We start from the raw sequence: 20,880 nt of genomic DNA, 5'->3' as shown, positions 1-20,880 counted from the left end.
CACAGTCGGTTTGGGTGTGGGCAGCTGAGGACCCGCCTATCCCCTCCTTCCTAGTTCTCAGAATCGTCCCCTCACCGATCGAACACTCATCCACATCCTGGTCACACGCCCCACCGGTGAACCCAGGTGGACAGGTGCAGATGGCCCGGCCGTTCACAGGATTAGTGTCACAGATAGCATCCTCATGACAGGGGTTGCTGACGCAGGCATCATCCAGGTGACACAGAAGCCCTGGGAAGGGGTAAGCAGGGGTCAAGGTCAGACCCCCCCAGCTCTGCCCCAAAAAGCCCCACACCCTCACATAGTTTTGTGTTTTGTTTCTGTTAACCTACAGTGTATAGCAGCTCTTTCCCCCCATTTATTATGAAAAACTTCTAACATACAGAAAATTTTATTCATACATCGTCCACCTTAATTCAACTATTGTAAGCTTTATCTTTCTTTTTTTCTGAACCAATTTGGAAATGAGTTGGAAACATCCACATACTGTTTTTCGATCTGTTGATTCTTTTTTCTGATTATAAAAGGGTCCAACCTTCAAGCCTTTGCTTCTGCAGCATCCTCTGGCTGAGGTGCCCTTCCCTCCACCTCCAAGACCCCCTCCTAAACACTTCCTCTGGCCTTTACCTCTTCCAAAGGTCCCTTCCCGTTCTTGAAAACAGTATAGCTCTCCATTCCCATGGCTTCTGCCCTGGGCTGTGTGCCAGCCTCCTCCCAGGCCTCTCCCAGGCTTACCCTTCACCACAAATCCAGCCTCCAGCATAAACATGCTAACACTCAGGTCAGACTCCATCCTTGCCCCCACTACAGAGCCATCAATGGCTCCCCGCTGCCTGCAGGGAGAACAGCCACTCACCAGTCTTGCCCATGGGGCAGGCGCAGTAGAAGGAGGCTACGCGGTCATGGCAGGTGGCCCCATGGAAGCACACAGCCGTGGCGCAGTCATCAATATTCTGACTGCAGCTCTCACCCGTCCAGCCATTGACACACACACAGCTGTGGCCACCCAGCGTGTTGAAGCACGTGCCCCCGTTGTGGCAAGCATTGGGCTGCAGCTGACACTCGTCCACATCCTCCGTGCAGAATTGGCCTGTGGCACACAGACGCACCAGTCCAGCCACCTGCTACAGGCCCACCTAAGGTTGGCCACCCAGCTCCCTTCAGTCCGGGGTGTTCACCTGTCCACTCGGGAGGGCACTGGCAGTTGTAGGTGTTGACACCATCCACACATGTCCCCCCGTTGAGACATCGGTGCCCTGGACAGTCGTCCATGTTCACTTCACAGTTCTGGCCTTCAAACCCTAGCATGGGGGGAGGAGGTGAGGATGGTCACTGCCAGGCGGGTCTGCTATCCTCCCCACCCCAGCCACCCCTAGTACAGCTCCCTCACCAGGAAGGCAGGCACAGTCATGAGTGAGATCGCTGCTCTGTCTACATGTGCCCCCATTACGGCAGGGTGAGGGGGCACACGGCACTGCGGGGCTCTCACACAGTGGCCCCGTGTAGCCAGCTGGGCACTGGCAGCGGAAGGAGCCAGGCGTGTTCAGGCAGGTGGCACCGTGGCGGCAGGGCCCGCCCACCCGGCACTCATCCACATCGCTTCGGCAGCTGCGGCCCTGGTAGCCAGGCGGGCAGGAGCAGATGTAGCGGCCGTCGGGCCCCACAGAGCAGCGGGCCCCGTGGGCACAGGGGCTGCTGAGGCAGGGGTCTGGCAGTGAGCAGTCAGGGCCTGGAGGGACCAGGAGAGGGTGAGCTTGGGCCGACGACACCCTTGGCCTCAGGCTCCCCTCCAGACTCTCCCTTACCTCGGAAGCCGCGGGGGCAGCGACATGAGAACATGGCAGTGCCTGCCACCACCGAGCTCTGGCAGACCCTGCGGCCAGCACAGGGGCCCGAATGGCAGGGGTCTTCCAGCTGGCACCATGCGCCTACCCAGCCTGGTGGGCACCTGTGGGCAGAGACGGCTCAGTGTTGGCAGAACAGGACAGAGAGCCCCAGAGATATGCACAAGACAGGCCAGAAACAGCCCGGCAAACACACACACTCACATTCACGTGACAAATACCCACAGAGCACTTCCTATATTCTCAGCAGTAGGAATAGAGCAGCACACACACTGAAGGCGGTCTCTACCCTCCTGATGCTCGCAGCCAGATCGGCCTGCATGGAGTTCAGTGGTGACCCCAGAAAAGAAATGTCCACGTCCTAGAACCTGTAACTCTGACTTTACTTGGAAAAAGAGTGTTTGCAGATGTAACTAAGTGACAGATGTCAAGATAAGGTCATCCTGGGTTTTCCAGACGGGCCCTAAATCCACTGACAAGTGTCCTTATAAAAGAAAGACAGAGGGAGATTTGGAGAATGAAGAGAAAGGCAGGTGAAGACAGAGGCAGGGACTGAAGTGTTATGCCCACAAATGAAGGAATGCCTGAAGCTAGGAGAAGTTAGAGAAAGGAAGGGAAACTTCTCCCCTAGAGCAGCTGGAGACACTGAGGCTGCCAACACCTCGCTTTCAGAACTATGAGAATAGATCTCTGTTGCTTTAAACCATCCAGTTTTTGGTCATTTGTTATGGCAGGCCCAGGAAAACCAAGACACAGGGGAAGGGGGCCAGAGGGAGGAGGGAAGGTAAATATTGCATTTTTACAGGCTAAAGAAGTGGGGGAGGGGACCACAGGCTGTGCAGGGAAGAGCATTTCAGGCGGAGGGAAGAGCAAATGCAAAGTCTCAGACTCTGAAGACAACCACAGAGGCCCAGACAGACAGACAACCCCAGAAACACACACACAGCCACCCACAGAGGGACACACCAGGGGAACAGGGTGGCCTGGCAAACGCTTGGACACCAACCCACAGCCTGAGTCATGGATATGGGCAACTTTCACAAGGGCAGACAGAAAGGACCTCCACTAATCCTCTGCCTTACTGGGGGCACGACAACCCTTCCTTCCACTGCGGGGAGGAGGCGGACGCCAATGCTGGTGCCTCCGCTTTAGTGGACAGGTCCTTCAGCCTGCAGCCCCCTCCCCAACCCCACCAAGGCAGCCTTGAATGTGAGGGAGGTTACGGGAGAGCTGGTCTTAACACTGGAACCTTCAGAGGGACACCAGAGGGCCAGAGGGAGAGGCCTGGGGAGGCGATTAGGTCCAGGCCCCGCCCCTGACGCTGCCCACCCCTGAAGCCTGTCCCTCCTTCTGGCTTGTCCCTATAGCGTGGGGCTCAACGCGGGCAGCTGACTCAGTCCTTAGCTTCACCCACAAGATCCTCCCCCCCGCGACAACGGGCCCCCAGCAAAACAGGTCGGGGCACGATGGGCGCGGGTGCAAGGTCGTGCCTGGAGGTGGGGTCCAGCTCCCAGCCCCACTCCCCAAAGGCCCGACGCGCACGGTTGGCCGCCACGACTGCACGTCGGGAGGGGGCGCGCTGCGGCGGGCGCCGAACAAGGCAGGTCCCACCGTCAGGCAGGGCGCGGCCCCCTCCCGCCGCCGCGAGCGGGTTCCCACGCTCTGCGCCCTGCGCCCCTGCCGACCGGTCGGGCCGGTTCCAGCCTCCGCCCGCGCCCCGCCTCACGGCCAGGGCTTTGGGGGAAACGGCGGGGTGGGGAACGGACTTGGTGGGGAGGTTGACGGAGGAGGCCTGAGGCCTGGGAGATACAGGCGAGCTTGGAAGCCTAACTGGAGGCGGAGACTTGGGGGATCCAAAGAGGGACAGCTTGGAGTGTCCCTGAAAGGACACGAGTATTGGGACCTTGAAGGAGATCTGAGGGGCCCGCGGGGAGTGCTTCCCACGCCCCAGCTCCGGAAACAGAGCCCGCTCCACTGCGGGCGATCCGGGCTCCGGGCGGCCGAGCGCGCCGGTGATTCACCTGTTGAGGGGCGGGGCCGCCGAGGGCGCATTCACCTGTCGGCTGTATTCCAGGTGCAGAACTCCGTTGCGCAGGCGCCCAGCCCCGGGGCTCCACCTCCCAGGTGTGTGGCTCCAGGTAGTGTCACACTTTCCCCTACTCCAACCATCAGACTCCCACCGGGAGGAACACGCTCAACGGAGGTAAACCCCCCACCCAGGTGAGCCCAAGTGGGGGTCCAAAGCTCCTGTGTAACTTCAAAGGGGCTCTCCTAGGTCTAAAGTCACCCCAGACCCACCCAGCTTGGGCCTGGCACACTTGTTGATTAAATAAAGACATCAATGAAACAATCAACAGCTATTGGGTGAACTACTATTACTAATGACAATATTATGAAAAGAACTAAGCATTTACCCATAACCTTGAGAGGTTCCCCCTTGACTCCTCTTTCCTGTACCTTATTAAATAACAATCCCTATTTATTGAGCACTTACTGTGTGCTGAGCACTATGCTGGGTTCCTCATATGAAGTATCTTTCAGTCTTTACAATCAGCCTCACGAAGGAGGAACTATTATTGATCCATTTTCCAGATGCAAAAACTGAGGTGTGGAAGTCAAAGCACTTGCTTGAGGTATCCCAGAGCCCAGACTTCAAACTGAGCTCTATCTGCCTCTGTTGAGCTGTTTCCCAGCCCCTGGCCTGCCCCCCCACCCCGCCTCCTTCTGCCTTTCTTGTATTATCCAACAGCTGAATTCTTGGGCCCCTTCATGGTCACAAGCCAGAGGGAAGCACACCTATATCACAGAGGCAATGGGGTTCAGAGAGGGGAAGTAACTGACCCAAGGTCACACAGCAAAGGTAGGTGGGGCGCAAAGGAAGGTGGGGGTTAGCCAGGCCCCCAGGAACCCAGCCCAGAGTGACAGAGTGACAGAGCAGAGCTATATTACAGACCTCCTGTCCTCCCACCACAAAATCTTAATAGGAAGGTGCCGCAGGGTTCCCACTACTGCCAAGCCACTGCCATTGGTCCCTGAAGATTTGTTGATTGAATAATAGCTACCTTCATCAGAGGCTTTACATGCGACCTCAGGCAGCCAAAAACTCTGTGAAGTTGGAGTTATTTTCCAGCCCAAGACATTGAGGTTTAAAGAGTTTAAGTCCCAGGCAGTCAGCGACATTATGCAGGATTTGAACCCAGGCCAGCCAGACTCTAAAGCCCCGCTCCATTCTGATGGGGAAACTAGAGGTTGCCCAAGCCACACACAGGTAGGAAGCGGTAGGGGCATCCACGCTGGACACAAAGGCAAGGGAGAAGACAGAGCACCTCCCCACATGGGGCCCACTGATCACTCAGAGCCAGGCACTCACAGGCAGGCAGCCTCCCGGGAGGGCAGCTGGGTGCAGCGACCTCCATTGGCACATGGGCGTCCATCCAGGCAAGGGGTTGCTGTGTGGGTGCAAAGGAAGGTGGGGGTCAGCCAGGCCCCCAGGAACCCAGCCCAGAGTGACAGACCTCCTCCTTCCCTCCCCCAGGCAACAGCTGCACCAGGCTGGGGTGCCTCTGTGGGTGTGGGGAGACCCCATCCACAGTTCCCACGGCCCCCCGCCCCAGCCCCAGCTGTTGGGGCTGCAGCTGTCCCTGCCAGCTCAGGCCCTGGGAACCACAGGCAGGGGCAGACAGGAGGAGGTGCTGACTTGTGCCAGATGTGGGGGCTCAGGAAGCTGCTGCAATGGGAAGTTCTGAGGCAGGAAGTGAGGGTGCCTAGTGTTAAAGGGAGGTGTATGGCTGTGTACCCCGATCCTGGGGCAACTGAAGGAGCAGAGGCAGAGAGTCCCTTCTTACCCCTGATGTTGGTCATTACTCCAACCAGGCGGGCCTGTGTGGTAGCTCTAGGGAGAGGCCAAGGCATGTCCCCCACGTGCAGTGAGCCTTGGGTGTTTTGGAATAGGATGTACATCGAAGGGAGGGGCAGCCGGTACAAGACGTGTGCTGCCCTGTCCAGCGTCCCCATCCCTGAGGGCTCTGTCCCTCTGGGGTTTGACAAAGTCTAACTGTCTTGCCAGACAGGTCTGGGGTGTGACTGGGTGTGAGCTAGTGGAGAACTGTGTGTGCCAGCAGGTTGCTCTGTGTATGCGTGTGTGTCACCTCAGAGAGCTAGAGATGGAAAGATGGAAGGAACTGGAGAAAAACGGACGCAGACACAAAAAAGGAAACTAGAAGCAGGCAGACACAGGGAGGAGACAGAGAAGGGCAGAGACAGAGAGAGGGAGAGACAATGGTTGGGGCGGGCCCTGAAGACAGCCATCATGGCACATGTCCCCTTCTTCAGGAGATGCCCACAGACTGTGTCACCTGCTGGGAGACACATTGGGAGATGCGTGATGTTGGCTGTGGGCTGTGTGCCACGTGTGTGTGCGTGCGTGATGTGCATGTGTGCATCTGTTGTGCATCTGTGTATGTGAGATACATGCTGTAGCTGGGTGTACAGCTGTGTGTCTGTGTGTGTGACCTGGTGTGCTTGGGTATCTATGTGTGGGCTAGGCTGGATGAGTCTGCGCAAGCTGGGTGTGGGCATGCCCTTGGATGCGTGTCTGCATGTCGTCTGAGTGTGTGCAGGCAGCGAGCGTGAGGCCTTCGGCTGGTGTGCCAGGTTATGTGTGAACATGTGTGCTTGTATGTGCACCTATGTCAGCGTGTGAGCTGGGTGTGCACATCTGCGGGTGTACTCTGTGTGTGCGTGTGTGTACGTACGCCCGCATGTCTGCATCTCTGTATGGGTCACACATACAGATCTGTGCGTGCCTGCCAATGTGTCACAGGCCATGTGTGTGTGCACTGGCCCCGCGGGGGCGGCCGCTCCTGCCAGATGGGGCCCCAAGGCTGGGCAGGCCCTTCCGTCCCGCACCCCTCACCCCTGCTAGCGCCCAGCCCCACAGCGGCTTCCATTGACCCCGGGCCAGGGCCGCTCGCCCGCGTCCCTCCTCCGCCGGCCAGGCCTCCCTTGGGTGGGTGCGCGCCCGCAGCCCCCGCCCGGGCCCCGCCGTCCGTCCCGCTTTGTCTGGCAAAGAAAGCGCGAGGCCGGCTGGGGGGAGGGGGTGTCTAGACGGCGTGGCCATTGTCCCGAGCGGGGGAAGGGAGCTCGGGCGCGGGGAGGGGCGGGGGGCCCCGGCCGGCCGGGAGGGGCTCTGGGGCCGCAGGGGCGCACGTGGGTCCGGGCCCCCGGCCCTCCCGCCCGTCCGCGCCCTCCCCGTGCGGAGGCGGGGTCCGGGGCCGCCCGTCCCGGCCGCCGGGGCCGCGGGAGAGGGCGGGGCGGGGGCGCCGCGGCGGCTCCGGCTCCCGCTGCCGCTCCGGGTCTTGCCGCGCTCCGGCTGGACAAGTTTGCTGCGAGTTCAGAGCTCTGAGAACTTCGCGCCCCGCCGCGTCCCCCGCCCGGCCAGGCCTTCCCGGGAGTGTGTGGGGTGAGGTGGGGGGCTTTTGTGCGAGAGGTCCCCGGCCTGGGGGTACGTGGGCTCCATCTGTGACCTTCGCCGGACACCAGACGGGCACGGATTGCGAGCGAGCCTCAAAATCTTTAGTCCCTTGATTCCCGCACCTCGAGCTCCCAGTTCTGAACTCCCGGGTCCCCTCATTCCCAGCCCTGGTCGTTCCCGGCCCCCTGTTCCTCAGGCCTCTGGTGCCCTGCCCCCAACCCCACGCAGCCCCCGGGCTCCTCCGCCCCCGGCCCCTGTCCTAGTCCTGGGCCCCCAGGCCTCCCCACCTCAGCTGCAAACCCGGGGTCCTTGCACTCTGCTCTAGCGCTCGTCCCCCGCCCCCACCCTGCCCAGCCCGCCGGGTCCCAGCCCCTCACCTGCAGCCCCCGGCCCCGCTAGCAGCAGCAATAAGGGCAGTGCCCGCACGGGCGGCAGTGGCGGTGGCGGCGACATCGGGCGGCGGCGGGGCCCCTGGGCCTCCGGCCCCATGGCTGCCGGCCGCGACCCTCCCTCCCCGTCCTCCCTCCTTCCCAGGGCTCCGGCGCGTCCCGGGCCCGTCTCTGCGCCGCCAACTTCACCAAAGTGAGGCTGCCGGGCCGCCCCGCCCCCAGCCCTCGGCGGCTCGCCCCGCCCCGGGGCCGGCCCTGCTCTCCCCCGCCCCCCGCCCGGCCTCCCGGGGTCCTGGCCCACCCTCCACCCACACAGCCTGGGACCCGCAGGCCTTCAGAAAGCCAGGCCGGCCATGCCGTGCGCCGTGGGCCTACCCCGCAGTGACAGACACACTCAGCCTCCTCAACACCCGCTCCCACCCCACAACCAGAGCTGGGGACACTTCGCAGCCCCAGGATGCAAACACAGACGCCCCGAAATCGAGGCCAGGCAAGTCCTGAGAAGGTGGTGAACACGCAGCCAGAATGCACAAATGCAGATGCAAACACAGGTTCATGGGACTTAAAACTGGGAACACACGAACCTGAACCTCTGGCCAGGCCTTGAGCCCAGGGGGGCATTTGCAGCCTCCGTGCCCAGACACACCCTGGGAGTTTCAGGAACGCAGGCAAACACACAAGCACACCCCTTCTTACTCTCAGCCTTCCGGGAAAGTGATCCCCTTTCTCCTCACTGCTTTGTGTGAACCCCGAAGGTCCACCCCATTCCTCAAGCCCCACCCCATACCCTTCTGTGCTTTGTGGCTCAAACAATCTTGCTCAATTTGATCAGCTGCTTTTCGCAGAGTTGGTCATTGTTGCAAAGCCCCTTTGCAGCCCACTCTGTCCCTGTGATGAGAAAGGGGTCCCAGGAAGGGGCCCAAGCCCAGCCCTGGAAGAGCCCTCAGTCTGTCCAAGAAAAAGCCAGGTATAGACACCCCCAGCCCTGTGAGCTCAGGGCTGGGCCAGAGTCAGGGGACAGCATCTGGGGAGAGCACACGACACAGGGTAAGGGCTCTGCCTGGACATGTCAGATAAATGGGATCATACAACGTGCAGCCTTCTGTGTCTGGCTTCTTTCACTCAGCATGATGTTTTCAAGGTCCATCCACACTGTAGTGCAAATCAGGGCTTCATTCCTTTTTGTGGCTAAGTAATATTCCACTGTAAGGATGGACCACGTTTTGCTTATCCTTCTTCATCCATTACTGCCTCTGATGACTTCTAAATGCTGGAAGAAGAAGTGACAGGCAGAGAAGTACCATAGTTAGAAAGAAGAAGCATGAATGGCCCAGGGTGAAAGTTGAATGACTGACCCCTAGGGATAGTCCTCAGAGATGACCTTAAGCCCTGCTGAGGCCAGCAGATAGCCCAGCCCCAGGAAACAGGAACCAAAATGCTAGGCCACCCATCCTATGGATTCAGCATCTGTGCAGGGGTGGGTTTCTGCCCATCTTATGGTGATTTGCTGGAGGATTTCTGGAGAAAGAGCTGAGATTTGAACCTAGATCTGAGTGACTCCAGGCCAGGTGGAGTGTGGGGGGTGGAGGTGGGGATAAGTCAAAGAAAAAGTCAAGAGTTGCACAAGAAGGGGCCTGGACAGATTCACAGCAAGGGTGCTGAGTCAACAGGCCCCTGGGGCAGGTGCAGCTGAAGCCCCGCCCATGCCTAGCGCTCCAGAGGAAATCCAAGCTGTCAGCCCTCCTTTCACAGCCTTTGGACCCGGCCCCCTTTTGTCATCCTCATCATCACAGAGTCAAACTCTGTCTTCATCCAGCAGGCCTGGCATGCCCACGGCCTCTGCCCAGGTTCTTCCCTCTGCCTGGGGCACCCAGCTGATTAGAAGGGCCCTTCTGCTTCCTCTCCAAGCAGAAACTCACAGCAAGTGTGTTCTCTTCAAAAATGCTTCTCTTCTAGTTACGGGAATGCTCTGCTATTTCCCATACATATGACCCCTCTACCAATGCTGGTCCCTCTTTCTAGCATGCCCTTCTCCCCATGCCCAGCCCCGACATTCCTGTACCTGGTGAACTCCTATACATTCTGGAAGGTTCCAGCTCCAAGAAGACCTCTCTGCACCCCCTGCCCCCTATCAGGCTTCCGCAGGCCCACTGACCAGGGACCTCCTACTCAGTCTTGTCCACAAGGGGCTGGGGCTGTTTTTGTCCTGTTCTGTCTCCCCCCAAGAAGAGGGAATTTCCTGGGGATCAGACATCACCCAGAATGGGGTGGGCACAGAGGTGGTGACATGGGAGGGGTTAGTGACCCAGGAAGTGGCTAAAGGGGTTGGGATGCCAATCCCAGAACAGACACTTCACCGAGCCCAGATCAGTCTCTTCAGTACCATTCTTGGGGGCTGGAGGTCCAGAAAAGGGTCTGGGGGCCCATGGGCAAAGCTAGGGGTTCCTTCCCTGAGCCATCTGAAAAAGGACTTTGAACTGGCATGATACTTTAAGAGGTGCTGAGCTCCCTGTCACAAGGAGCAACCAAGGAAAGTAGACACACATTTTGCTAGGCTCCACGTATCTGGTGGCCCTGACAGAGACAGAGAGGGAACAGTAGTGGTGGAGGCATGGTGGGGGAGGGAGACAAAAGGAAGAAAGACACATTTACAGAGTCCCTATTGCGTGCCAGGCCCTTTCTGAAGCCCTGTGACTCCAAGGGCACCCACTCTGCAAGCAGAAGCTGGGGGTCCCTGCTCCAGCTTCCTGCTTCTGCCCTCCAGCTATGACGAAAGGACCAGCCCAAGGTGTCCAGATCCCTGGGGAAACTGGACAGTCAAGGAATCATTCCCACGGCCTTGCAGCAGGCCGCCACACAGTTCCCAATGTGGTGGGGGTAGGGGTGGGCTTGAGCCCTGTCCCCTGGCCCTGCTGGCCGCCTTGGCCAGGGACTGCATTTCTCCTCAATGAGCTCAGTCCCAGGGGATGTGGGACCTGGGGCCAGGCCAAGCCACAGCTGCCGGGTGCAGGCCCACTGACCAGGGACCTGAGAACGTGCCCTCGGCTTCTTCTCCAGCGACCACACCTCCACTCTCTGCACAGAAGCTGCATCCAAGCCCTCATGCCCAGGCGGTGGGCCAAGAGAGCCACCAAGAACCAGCAGGGGTGAGGGCTGCCGGGTGTGGTCTCTGGCCCAGTCGGGTCTCCTAGCCGCTGCCTCCCTGGGGCCTTCATACGCAAAAGCCTGCCATGGCTCCGCATTGCCCAGAGTAACACCGTCCCCGCCTCAGCAGCTTCACTTCCCTGCCTTCCACTGTTCCCTAGCCTTTGGCGGGCTCCGACCACTGCTGGGAGCACCCTTCCCATACCTTGAAGGCAGCTCACTCTGCTCTCCCAGCCCTTCTTACCTTCATTTAGTCATCCAACAAACATTTACTGAGAACAAATAAGAACAATTGAGTGTGGCATGAGGGAGGGAGAGGTTTCAGAGTGGGGGTTCAGGACAGGCCTCTGATGAGGGGACTGAGAACTGAGACTTCAAGGAGAAGCAGTCGGAGAGGAAAACAGACGAGGAAGATTGTTCCAGGCAGAGAAAAGAGCAAGTGCAGAGACCCAGAGACGGAGGGGGTGGGTGGGTGAGACAGCAGTGCTGAGGCCAGGGTGCTGGGTGCAGAACAAACAAGGGGCGGGAGGTCAGGGAAGCTTGCGGGAGCTAAGTCCCAAGGGGCTGAGGGTCTGGGATTCTTTCACAAGCACAGTGGGAAGGTTTTAGCAGGGAGAAGTGATCTGATTGAGGTTGTAAAAGATTACTCTGGAAGCTCGGCCATCTCTTCATGTGCTCTCGTCTGGCTCCTACTACCTCTTCCCTTTACATAATCCTGCCTGGCTCCCCCATTAAATTTTGAGCTCTGTGGGCATCTGTCCTGCTCACTACTGAATCCTCCATGTCCAGCATAGAGCACATGGTAGGGAGGTGAAATAACTCTCAGGTGAATCAATGAATCTGCCCAGCATCTCTCAGCAGGGCAGAGTAGGACCCAGGAGCTGAGATCTGATTGTGCCCAGCACCAGCCCTGGAGACATCCCTGTCTGGACATACACATGCCTGACCCCATTAGATCAGGGCTGGGTCAGAGGAAGGCAAGGGGCTGGTGGGGTGTCCTGGAGGAGGGGTGTGTGTGTGTAAGAGTTGAAAGTGGAAGAAAAGAGAGTGGAGAAATGGAGCTCACTTCAATCAAGCACCTATTGGATCTGCAGCTCTGGGCGGAGGAAGCGGGGAGACCACTCCCACCCCCTCTGGGGGCAGTAGTTTCCCTGCCTTAGTACCCCGCCACTGGGCAGGACACCCAATGGATGCCTTGGCTTCACAGGCCCTGGAGTCAGAGCACTCCAACCTCCCACACCCCATCTTCTCCTGTTCACCTGTACACCACAGCACTCTAGTGTTCCCTACCTACTTTTCGTCTGTGTGACACACTTGTCCTTCCCACATTTCCTCCTGCTTCAGAGAAGGGGAGCGCCTTCCTGGAGCTTTACATTACCTCCTCCCTTGGCGAAAAGTTGAGGTCTTTTTCCAGATAAAGTGAAAATGGCAGGAATCCGGCGCAACTGTTCTTACTCTCCCACCCCCAGGCTCCTGTCCCTCTCCTCTGCATCTCCCCCCACCTCTGCTGGCTCCCTTGTTCCCCTGCCCCACTCTGCTCTCTGTCCCGAGAGGCTGACCCCTACACACTGCATCAATGGACGTCCTTGTCTCCTGGCTTCCAGGTGGGTTTGACCAATAGGAGGCACTGGCACAAGATAAAGCCAGAAGAGAGAATGGGATATTAATCTCCCCCTGTAGGGTCACCTCTGCTGGCTGTGTCCCTTGCCAAAGGCCCTGTCCATACACATCTCTCCCTGAGCTCTACTAACATCCTGCTTTCCCCCTGCCCAGTCGGCGGGGCCTGGAGATAGTAATGGCTCTCCACGGGCACCTGACCAGGGGTGGTGTACTAACCTTGCCTGCAAATTACCTATAGCAAACCTGCCACCAATTACCCTGTCTGAATGTGACAGTTGTTTCCCTCAGGCTCCTGACTGGGGTTCCCCACTCTTCCCTCCCCACTTCTGCTCAGTGGCATTCAGGGCGTCCAAGCCCTCTGTCCTCTATCTCCGTCCCAGGTTGCCTCCCTTGAGATCTATGTGGCTCAGTCCTCTCAATTCCTTGCAGCTTTGGACACCACCAGCTATGTCTCTCCTCCTGGTGCCCCCCACCTGCCCCCGCCACCATTGCTAGGGCACCAGGTTTGTCTGCTCCCCCTCTTACCCCTGTGGGCTCAGTCTTCTGCCTATCCTTAATATGTTGGGCCCCCAGGGCTCAGTCTTCAATTTTGTTCTCCATTCTGTCCCGCTCTGCCCCACTACACATGGATGCTTTTAACCCATTAGATGTTTCTAGGTCCCTGTGCTAGGAGTCCAGCCTCTCAGACTGAACATGCCCAAACCTACTTCTGGCCTTTCATGCATATCTGCTCCTCCCCAGTGCCTGGACGTGGGCTCATCCTCTATTGCATGGACCACACCCATCCTCCTTCCCAGCCTTCCCACATTCAGTCCTCCGCATCTGGTCCTGCCCCTTCACCAGCTCCCAAATAATATTCCAGAAACACACACTGGTCCGGAACCCAGTCTCTGTCACACTGATGATCAAGCTTCTGGCCTGGTGTTTGAAGCTCCGTCTTCCCATCCCAAACTTTCCTCTGGGTCTCACGGAAATGCTAAACTAACCACCTGGGCATGGGAGGCTTCCGTGGGCTGGAGCACATCCTAGCAGTGTTCAGCTCCAAGGCCACCTTCTCCAGGCAGCCTTCCCTCCCTTCCTCTAGGTCAGAGCCTTTCCCCAGCTCCTCATCCCACCTGGGCCTGACCACACAGGGCTGGGAGCGTCTGTGCCCGGCGTCGTCTCCTATGCCCCATTTCTGGTGCGGGGCCCGCAGTTTAGAGCTGGTAGCAGAGAGAGATGGACGGATGCACGGATGGATGGGTGAATGAGTGAATGATGGAAGGTGGTCTTTAAAAAAAATTTTTTTTATTAAGGTATGATTGATATACACTCTTATGAAGGTTTCACATGAAAAAACAATGTGGTTACTACATTTACCATTATTATCAAGTCCCCACCCATACCCCAATGCAGGCGCTGTCCATCAGTGTAGTAAGATGCCAGATCCACTATTTGCCTTCTCTGTGCTACACTGTTCTCCCCGTGATCCCCCACACCATGTGTAATAAACATAATACCCCTCGATCCCCTCCGCCCTCCCCCACCCCTCCCCTTTGGTAACCGCTAGTCCCTTCTTGGAGTCTCTGAGTCGGCTGCTGTTTTGTTCCTGGAAGGTGGTCTTAAAGCGGGAGCTCAGAAAAGGGAGAGGCCGAGCTGGGGTGCGCCCGCGACCGGAGCAGTCCCCTTCCAAGCCCTTGGGGTTGCCTCCCCTCGCCCCAGAAGCGTTGCGCGCGCCGAGACCCTTGGCCGAAGAAAGACGCGGCCGAACTGGCTCAGACTGGAGAGGCGGGCTGCGGCCGAGCCACGAGTCGCCATTGGCTAGCTCGCCAGGAGTCTGCCCAATCAACGAGATCGGTCCTCCCTCGCCCCCAAGATGCTCTCTTTCTCCGGCCTGAGGCCGCCGAGGCGGAAGACAGCTCTTTCTCGTTACCTGGCAACCGTCAGCGGACTCCGTCGCCCGGCAACTGTCCGAGGCCTCCCGTCAGCCTTCGCTGGGGTCCCTCTGGTTGTCCAGACAACCACGACCCGTTCTGGTCAACCATCAGTCCTTCTCTCGTTTCCCTGGCAACCGTCACCACCCCCTGGACACGCAGTCCGCGTCCTGCCCGCAGGCCTCCTCACTCCAGACCTTCGACCCTGGCTCCGAGGGTCCCGGGCCCTCTCCTACCGCCTATCTCCTGCCCCCAGGGACACTGTTCCCATCCTGGCAGAGGGACCCCTGGGCTGGGTCGGGCCTTGGGGATGCCCTCTCCGGAAGTGGACGGCGGACAGACCGCCGCTGAGGCTGTGCGGACATCCCTGCCCTGCTCCCCGCTCGCGCTCTTGCGTGGGTCCGTCCAGGCACCACAGGGAGCTTTTCAAAATGCAAGCCATGTCCCTCCCCTGCTGAAAACCCTCTCTCAGATCCCCCTGAAAATGGAATCCAAACTCGCCGTAGCCCCCCGCTGGCGGCCTGGCTCTGACGTCTTCTCCCGCGTGCCCCCTCCCTCGCTCAGCCCTAGCAGCCGCTCATCTCCACGCGGTTACTCCCAAGCTTATTCCCACCTCTGACCTTCCTAGGTTCTGCGTCCCCCCAACCCCAAAATGTACGCCCCCAGCAAAAAGCAAGGCCTTTCCTGAACCCCCAGCACACATTCCACACCTCTTTCCTGTGCACTCCACTCCAGAACGAGGCTGTGTTCTTGTTCACACTTTATCCTCGGGGCCTAAACAGTGCCTAACACACGTGATGAGCGAGTGGATGTTATGTTGGGAACAAGGGAGGGCAGAGGCCAGATGACCAGCAGGCAGACCTTGGCCAGGCCAGCCCATCCCAGAGATAAAAGAGGATGTATTTGAGTTCTGCTGAGTCCCCAGGGAGGTCATGACACTGTCTCCAGTGGCCAGGCAAAGGCTGGGGAGACAGCAGTTGATGCTGTGACCAGCCTGGAGCTGGGTGGTCCACCCTTCACTTGCACTGCCCTGTTTGGAGGCTGGAGCCAGGGGTCCCCAGGAAGAATCAGCAGCAACTGTGGGTAATTTGGAGCAGAAGGTTCCAGGAGCTGGAGAGGCCTGCCTCAAACCCCAGATGGCCATTCAGGGAGCTGGGCCCTTCCTGTGCTGGGTCCAGAATCTCACATATCCTGACTGAACTGCTTTCCGGTGGATCTGAGACAGGGATCCCAGAGGTCTCTCCTAGGCTGGGGCAAGATAATTTGACCTTATAAGGCCTGCAGTGACGACTGGGAGGGAGATCGTGGGAGCTGCCAAGAGGCTGGCTGGAGAGGAGTCTGGGCACCCACCTGCCTATCCATGAGGATCCTTCCTTGGTGAGATGGTCAGGAGCCAGGCAGGGGATGTCCCTACTCCAGGAATACCCTCATCAACACCATCCAATAGAACTTTCTATGCTGACAGGGCAATTGTGCCCTTGAACTATATGGCTGAGGAAGTGAGTATTTTTATTTTTATATCGTTAATGTACAATTAACTTGAACAACACTATGGTTACTAGACTCCCCCCACTATCAATCCCCCCCACATACCCCATTACAGTCACTGTCCATCAGCGTAGTAAGATGCTATAGAGTCACTGCTTGTCTTCTCTGTATATACTGCCTTTCCTGTGTCCCCCACCGCTACATTATGTGTGCTAATCTTAATGCCCCTTTTTCCCCCTTATCCCTCCCTTCCCTCCCATCCTCCCCAGTCCCTTTCCCTTTGGTAACTGTCAGTCCATTCTTGGGTTCTTTGAGTCAGTTGCTGTTTTGTTCCTTCAGTGTTCGCTTTGTACTTAAGCTCCACAGATGAGTGAAATCATTTGGTACTTGTCTCTCTCCTACTGGCTTATTTCACTGAGCATAATACCCTCTAGCTCCATCCATGTTGTTGCAAATGGTAGGATTTGTTTTCTTCTTATGGCTGAATAATATTCCATTGTGTATATGTACCACATCTTCTTTATCCATTCATCTACTGATGGACACTTAGGTTGCTTCCATTTCTTGGCTATTGTAAATAGTGCTGCGATAAACATAGGGGTGCATATGTCTTTTTCAAAATTGGCTCCTGCATTCTTAGGGTAAATTCCTAGGAGTGGAATTCCTGGGTCAAATGGTATTTCTATTTTGAGTTTTTTGAGGAACCTCCATACTGCTTTCCACAATGGTTGAACTAGTTTACATTCCCATCAGCCAGTGTAGGAGGGTTCCCCTCTCTCCTGAGGAAGTGAATTTTTAAGTGTATTTAATTTTAATCAATTTGTGTTGAAACTGAAGTAGCCAGATGTGGCTACAGTACCATATTTTTTTTTAGCTGAAGCCCCAGACTGGAGGTGGAAGCCAAGGACAGGAAGATCAGACAGCTTATGGTTTGTGTAGCTCTGGGGGCTGACTTTGGCAAGAAGAGTGGGGCCCCAGGGAGGGGAGAGGTAGGACACTGAGCATCTAGCTCCACAGAGAGGCGCACATGGTTCCCCAAAGCCACAGTGCTTGCTCACATGTGCACACACTCATGCCTGTGTTTGAACATACAGGTTGGTGTGTCTGAGGGCACCCCCAGATCCACCTGGGTGTATACATTGTATGGATCCCAGGTGCACACAGGCTGGCCAACGAGGGCCACTAGTTCAGTAGGTCTTGCAAGAAGGCCCACATGTACTGGTGCATTTCCTTGGGGTTGCTCTGTGGGATCCAGTGGCCCACATCTGGCAGGATGTGGGCTTCCAGCCGGCCGGGCACAAAGCGGCTGCTGATGGCCCCCACCAGCCCTTGGTCGTAGTAGGTGTCCTTCTCCCCCCACAGCAGCAGTGTGGGCATGGCCAGCTCCTGGGGCTCCAGGGGGAAGTACCTGTGACCAAGATAGACAGACAGATAGAGGGACAGAAAGATGGCTGCCCTCATCCCCTGCCCCTGCAACTCCACTGAGCATCCTCCCAGAATCTGGTCTCACCTGAAGAGGTTTCGGTAGTAGTTGAGGGGCCCAGTGAGGCCCCCAGGCTGTGAAAAATCATAAAGGAAGGCCTCCAGCTCGTTGGGGGTCAAGTGTGGGATGCCCCTCTTGTGGTGCGTGAGGGTGGTCTTCAGGATCTGAGCACAACGCAGGACTATGGTTTCAGTGCCCAGCCTTCCCAGTCCCAACCTGCTATCCCCCACCCATGCCTGGGGCCTTCACTCCGTTGCACCTGGAAGTCAGACATGGACAGCAACTTCTCGGGCAGCCAGGGAAGTTGGAACAGGAATATGTAGTTGGAATGGAAGAACTGGCCAATGTGGTGCATGGAGTAGTCTGTGGGGAGAAGGCAGAGATGTGAGGCTTGCCCCCCCAAATGGACCCAGGTCAGGCTCACAGACATGCCAACATTCACTGCTGCCTGCCTGAGCCCATTAGGATACTTGACACTCCTACCAGCCTAGGCTCCCTTCCTTCCCTGCTGTGTGGTCACTGTACCCACAGAATGGGGACCTCTTCCTCCTCAGTTCCCAGGAGCCCCCACAGCTACCAGTGTGCTTTCCCTACCCAGGCCTGGGTGCATTTCCCCTGCTTCATTCAACAAACATTTATTGAGCACCTGCTGTGTGCCAGACCCTGTTTCTAAACCCTAGAGACTCAGCAGTGAATGAACGGACAAAACTCCCTTGTCCTCAGAGAGCTGACGGTCTAGAGATAGAAACAAACAATAAAGAACAGAGTGAGAGAGAGAGCGTGTCAGTGCACAGCTATGACTACAACACTAGGAATTAAAATCAGGTGATGCGATGGCCACTGGATAGCCAGAAAAGGCATCTCATGCTATGGTAGTTGCTTAGTTATCCACGTCTTCCCGGCCAGAAAAAAGCCATTTCACCTCTTTTGCCTCAGTTTCCCCAACTGGATTGTAGAGATAATGGCACTTTCACGATCCCAGGAGGCTTGTGTAGGTTACTGTATGTAAGCACCTTCTCAGAGCAATTGCTACCTCTAAGTGCTCAAAAATGTTACTCACATGCCAAAAAAGGGGGTTACTCATAAGGGTACATTGTTGACTATAGATTGGGAGCACCACGAGGCAAGGGACCCAAGTTTGCGGCTGCACCCTCAGCCCATAGAGTGTTGACTAGTGAACACAGAAGTGCAGACCCAGACACACACCCCTTCACATGGGCAAATCCCAGTGTCCTGCACACACCTTGGTACACAGACATGGGGGCTGCGCTGACCACTACCATCCGCTCAACCAGGGATGGGTAGTAAATGGAGAAATTCCAGGCTAGGAGTGCACCCCAGTCGTGGGACACTAGGATGCACTTGGAGTAACCTGTGGGGAAGTGGAGAGTCAGAGGAACGGTGTAAGATCGGTACCAGGTAGAGGTGAGGCAGGGGTTGGGGAGGCCAGGTCTGGGATAAGGGTGCGTCCCCACCCAGGCCCAGGATGACATCCTGGATGTCTGCCATTAGCAGGTCGATGGTGTAGGAGTCAACACCCCGAGGTGCATCGGTGGAGCCGTATCCCCGCAGGTCCACAGCTACCACGTGGAATCGGCTCTGAAACTCGCGGAGCTGGTAGCGCCAGGAGAACCTGTCGAGCGGGCCAGGGAGGTCGTTCCGGTCAGGGTTCCCAGACTGCACCACCACCTCCACCCTGCAGGGGCCTTTAACACCCCACCTTCCTGCTCTGGACTTCCCAGAAAGGAGATGGGGAACCCCGGATGGAGGGCAAGGTCGGCCGCGCCCCGGATTCAGGGCAGCTTCAAATCTACGTGCCTCTTTCGCTCATCCTTCAGGGACTCCCTTCCTTGAGGGCCCTGATGTAGACTCCTGTTCCTGAGTGCCCCACCTGGGTCTATATGCTTTGCACCACTGGTCTTCCAAGCCCTCATCCCTGCCTCCTGGATGCCCTGGTGGTTGAAATCCCACCGCCCCCGAGCCCTGTGCACCCCAGGTCCCGGGGCCTCAGACGTACCAGTTCTCAGGGAAGCCGTGCAGAAACAGCATGAGGGGCCCGTTGCCGCGTCCGGCGGAGACACAGTGCAGGCGCAGGCCCGAACTCTGGGGGAGGACGCAGTCTGAGACCTGGGGAAACCCCTCTTGCCTAGGCTTGAACCCCCAGTCATGTGCAGACCCAGATTTGGATTCAACCATCTGCTCTCTGCCCGCTACGCACCGGCCGCACACGGCCCCGAAGGCAACCCGCGCGCGCTCACCTCGAGAGTCAGGAAGCAGTGTTCGCCCAGAGTCGGGTCGTTCAAGCAGGCGGGTCGAGTGCGCCGGGGGCGCCCGCAACAGCCGCGCCGGGGCCGGCACAGCACGTTAGTGAGCGCGATGCAGCCGTAGACGGCGGCCGCCACCAGTGCCGCCGAGAACACGAGGGTCCACATGAAGGCGCGCAGCAGCTTCAGGGTCAGGCGCGACGGCGCCAGGAGAGCCGTCACCACCAGCTCGGGCATGTCGCGGTGTCCCGGGATGCCTTTGGCGCTGCCGTCGGGGTGGTGGGTGGGGGGCGCGGGCAGCTGCAGAGAGGCGGGGCCAGGGCCGGGGAGCCCACCGCCTTCCGTCTGGGGCCCCTCTGTACTGTCGGCGCTTGCGGAATGCGCTGAAAGAAGAGGCGGGCGTCTCAGACCGAAACCGTCACCGCGCACCCAAGACTCACCACCTAACTGCCAGGTGAACACACCTGGGCGTGACGGTGACGGAGCAAGGCTAGGGTGCGGGGATGGGGCCCGAGTGGACCGGGGCTTCGGAGGCTAGGGAGGGGCCTTGGGGAGAAGGGATCCGAGGGCTGGAGCTGTGGGCGGAGCCTAGCAAGGCTCGGGCGGGGCTTAAAAAGAGAGCGGGATCTGTTAGGACTCGGGCAGGTGGTGAGGGTTTAAAGTCAAGGGGGAGATTGGGGACTGGATACACACGGGAGAGGGGTGATATGGGAGGGGCCTGGTGCGAAGGGGCGGGGCAATGCAGAGTAGGTGCGGCCTAGGAGCGGGAAAGGTGACCCTAACCAGGCCCGGGAGCGTTGCAAGGGATAGGGGCGTGCCTTAATGGAGGGCGCGGCTTATCGATGGGCGAGGCCATAGGGTCGGGGCCTAATGTTAGGCGGAGAAGGCCCAACGCAGTCCCCGAGTGTGAGGGCTGGGCTAATAAGTTGGGGTAGGTCTGGATGCGGGCCAATGAGGCAGGAGGGGCGGGGCAGGCGGGCCCGGAAGCGAAGGTAGTGCGGTGGCTGGGCCTGTGAGGTAGGCGCGGGCCCGTGTCCTCATCCCGGAGACCTCGGGATCCCCTGCCGCCGCCCCCCCCGGGAGCTTCCCACCCTGCAGAGCGCGACTCGCCCCTCGGCCTGGCTCCGAGAGACCTAGCAGCACCTTCACCCAGCCCTGGCTCCCGCGCCGGCCTCCAGTCGGCTTAGCGGGCCCTTCGGCCCGCCCCTCACGGCTGTGATTGGCTGGCGGCGGCCATTAACATGCGGGCGATAGGTGACACC

The 20,880-nt window shown here is 58.3% G+C and overlaps 2 protein-coding genes across 5 annotated transcripts in view; both read right to left on the bottom strand.

Annotated features, from left to right (window-relative positions):
* Positions 1-8,385, bottom strand: part of NOTCH3 (notch receptor 3) — a 30,899-nt gene extending 22,514 nt beyond the window's left edge. The window contains exons 1-7 of one of the 3 annotated variants that reach the window (XM_017678978.3): positions 8,291-8,385; positions 5,215-5,293; positions 1,806-1,948; positions 1,391-1,729; positions 1,179-1,301; positions 857-1,090; positions 76-231 (exon numbers count right to left, since the gene is read on the bottom strand). In XM_017678978.3, the coding sequence (XP_017534467.3) occupies positions 76-231; positions 857-1,090; positions 1,179-1,301; positions 1,391-1,729; positions 1,806-1,948; positions 5,215-5,293; positions 8,291-8,327 (1,111 nt within the window). In that variant the 5' untranslated portion in view covers positions 8,328-8,385. Of the gene's footprint in view, positions 1-75; positions 232-856; positions 1,091-1,178; positions 1,302-1,390; positions 1,730-1,805; positions 1,949-4,338; positions 4,448-5,214; positions 5,294-7,694; positions 7,903-8,290 lie in introns of those variants that run through there. The other 2 variants (XM_037018189.2, XM_017678979.3) reach the window with 2 other exon arrangements.
* A 5,356-nt stretch (positions 8,386-13,741) lies between these two features.
* EPHX3 (epoxide hydrolase 3) lies at positions 13,742-20,232 on the bottom strand. 2 transcript variants are annotated; one of them, XM_017678976.3, is made up of 8 exons: positions 20,083-20,232; positions 19,613-20,001; positions 19,372-19,457; positions 18,830-18,987; positions 18,598-18,726; positions 17,614-17,717; positions 17,382-17,518; positions 13,742-17,279 (listed from the first exon to the last, which is right to left on the bottom strand). In XM_017678976.3, exons 2-8 carry the CDS (start codon positions 19,853-19,855, stop codon positions 17,054-17,056), a joined length of 1,083 nt encoding a protein of 360 aa, XP_017534465.1. In that variant the 5' UTR covers positions 19,856-20,001; positions 20,083-20,232; the 3' UTR covers positions 13,742-17,053. The 2 variants fall into 2 exon arrangements, with proteins under 2 accessions (XP_017534465.1, XP_017534466.1); XM_017678977.3 differs by lacking the exon at positions 20,083-20,232 and having other exon boundaries at positions 19,613-20,076.
* Between the last annotated feature and the right edge of the window lie 648 nt (positions 20,233-20,880).

This window comes from Manis javanica, chromosome 13 (assembly GCF_040802235.1).
Source record: "Manis javanica isolate MJ-LG chromosome 13, MJ_LKY, whole genome shotgun sequence".
Taxonomy (NCBI): Eukaryota; Metazoa; Chordata; class Mammalia; order Pholidota; family Manidae; genus Manis; species Manis javanica.
This window is presented reverse-complemented; position numbering and strand designations above follow the sequence as displayed.

Coding starts and splice junctions, on each gene's coding strand:
- EPHX3 (XM_017678976.3), bottom strand. CDS start 19,855: ATGCCCGAGCTGGTGGTGACGGCTCTCCTGGCGCCGTCGCGCCTGACC. Junction 18,988..19,371: donor CACGGCTTCCCTGAGAACTG/GTACGTCTGAGG, acceptor CCCGCTCGACAG/GTTCTCCTGGCGCTACCAGC. Junction 18,727..18,829: donor GGATGTCATCCTGGGCCTGG/GTGGGGACGCAC, acceptor ACTTCCCCACAG/GTTACTCCAAGTGCATCCTA.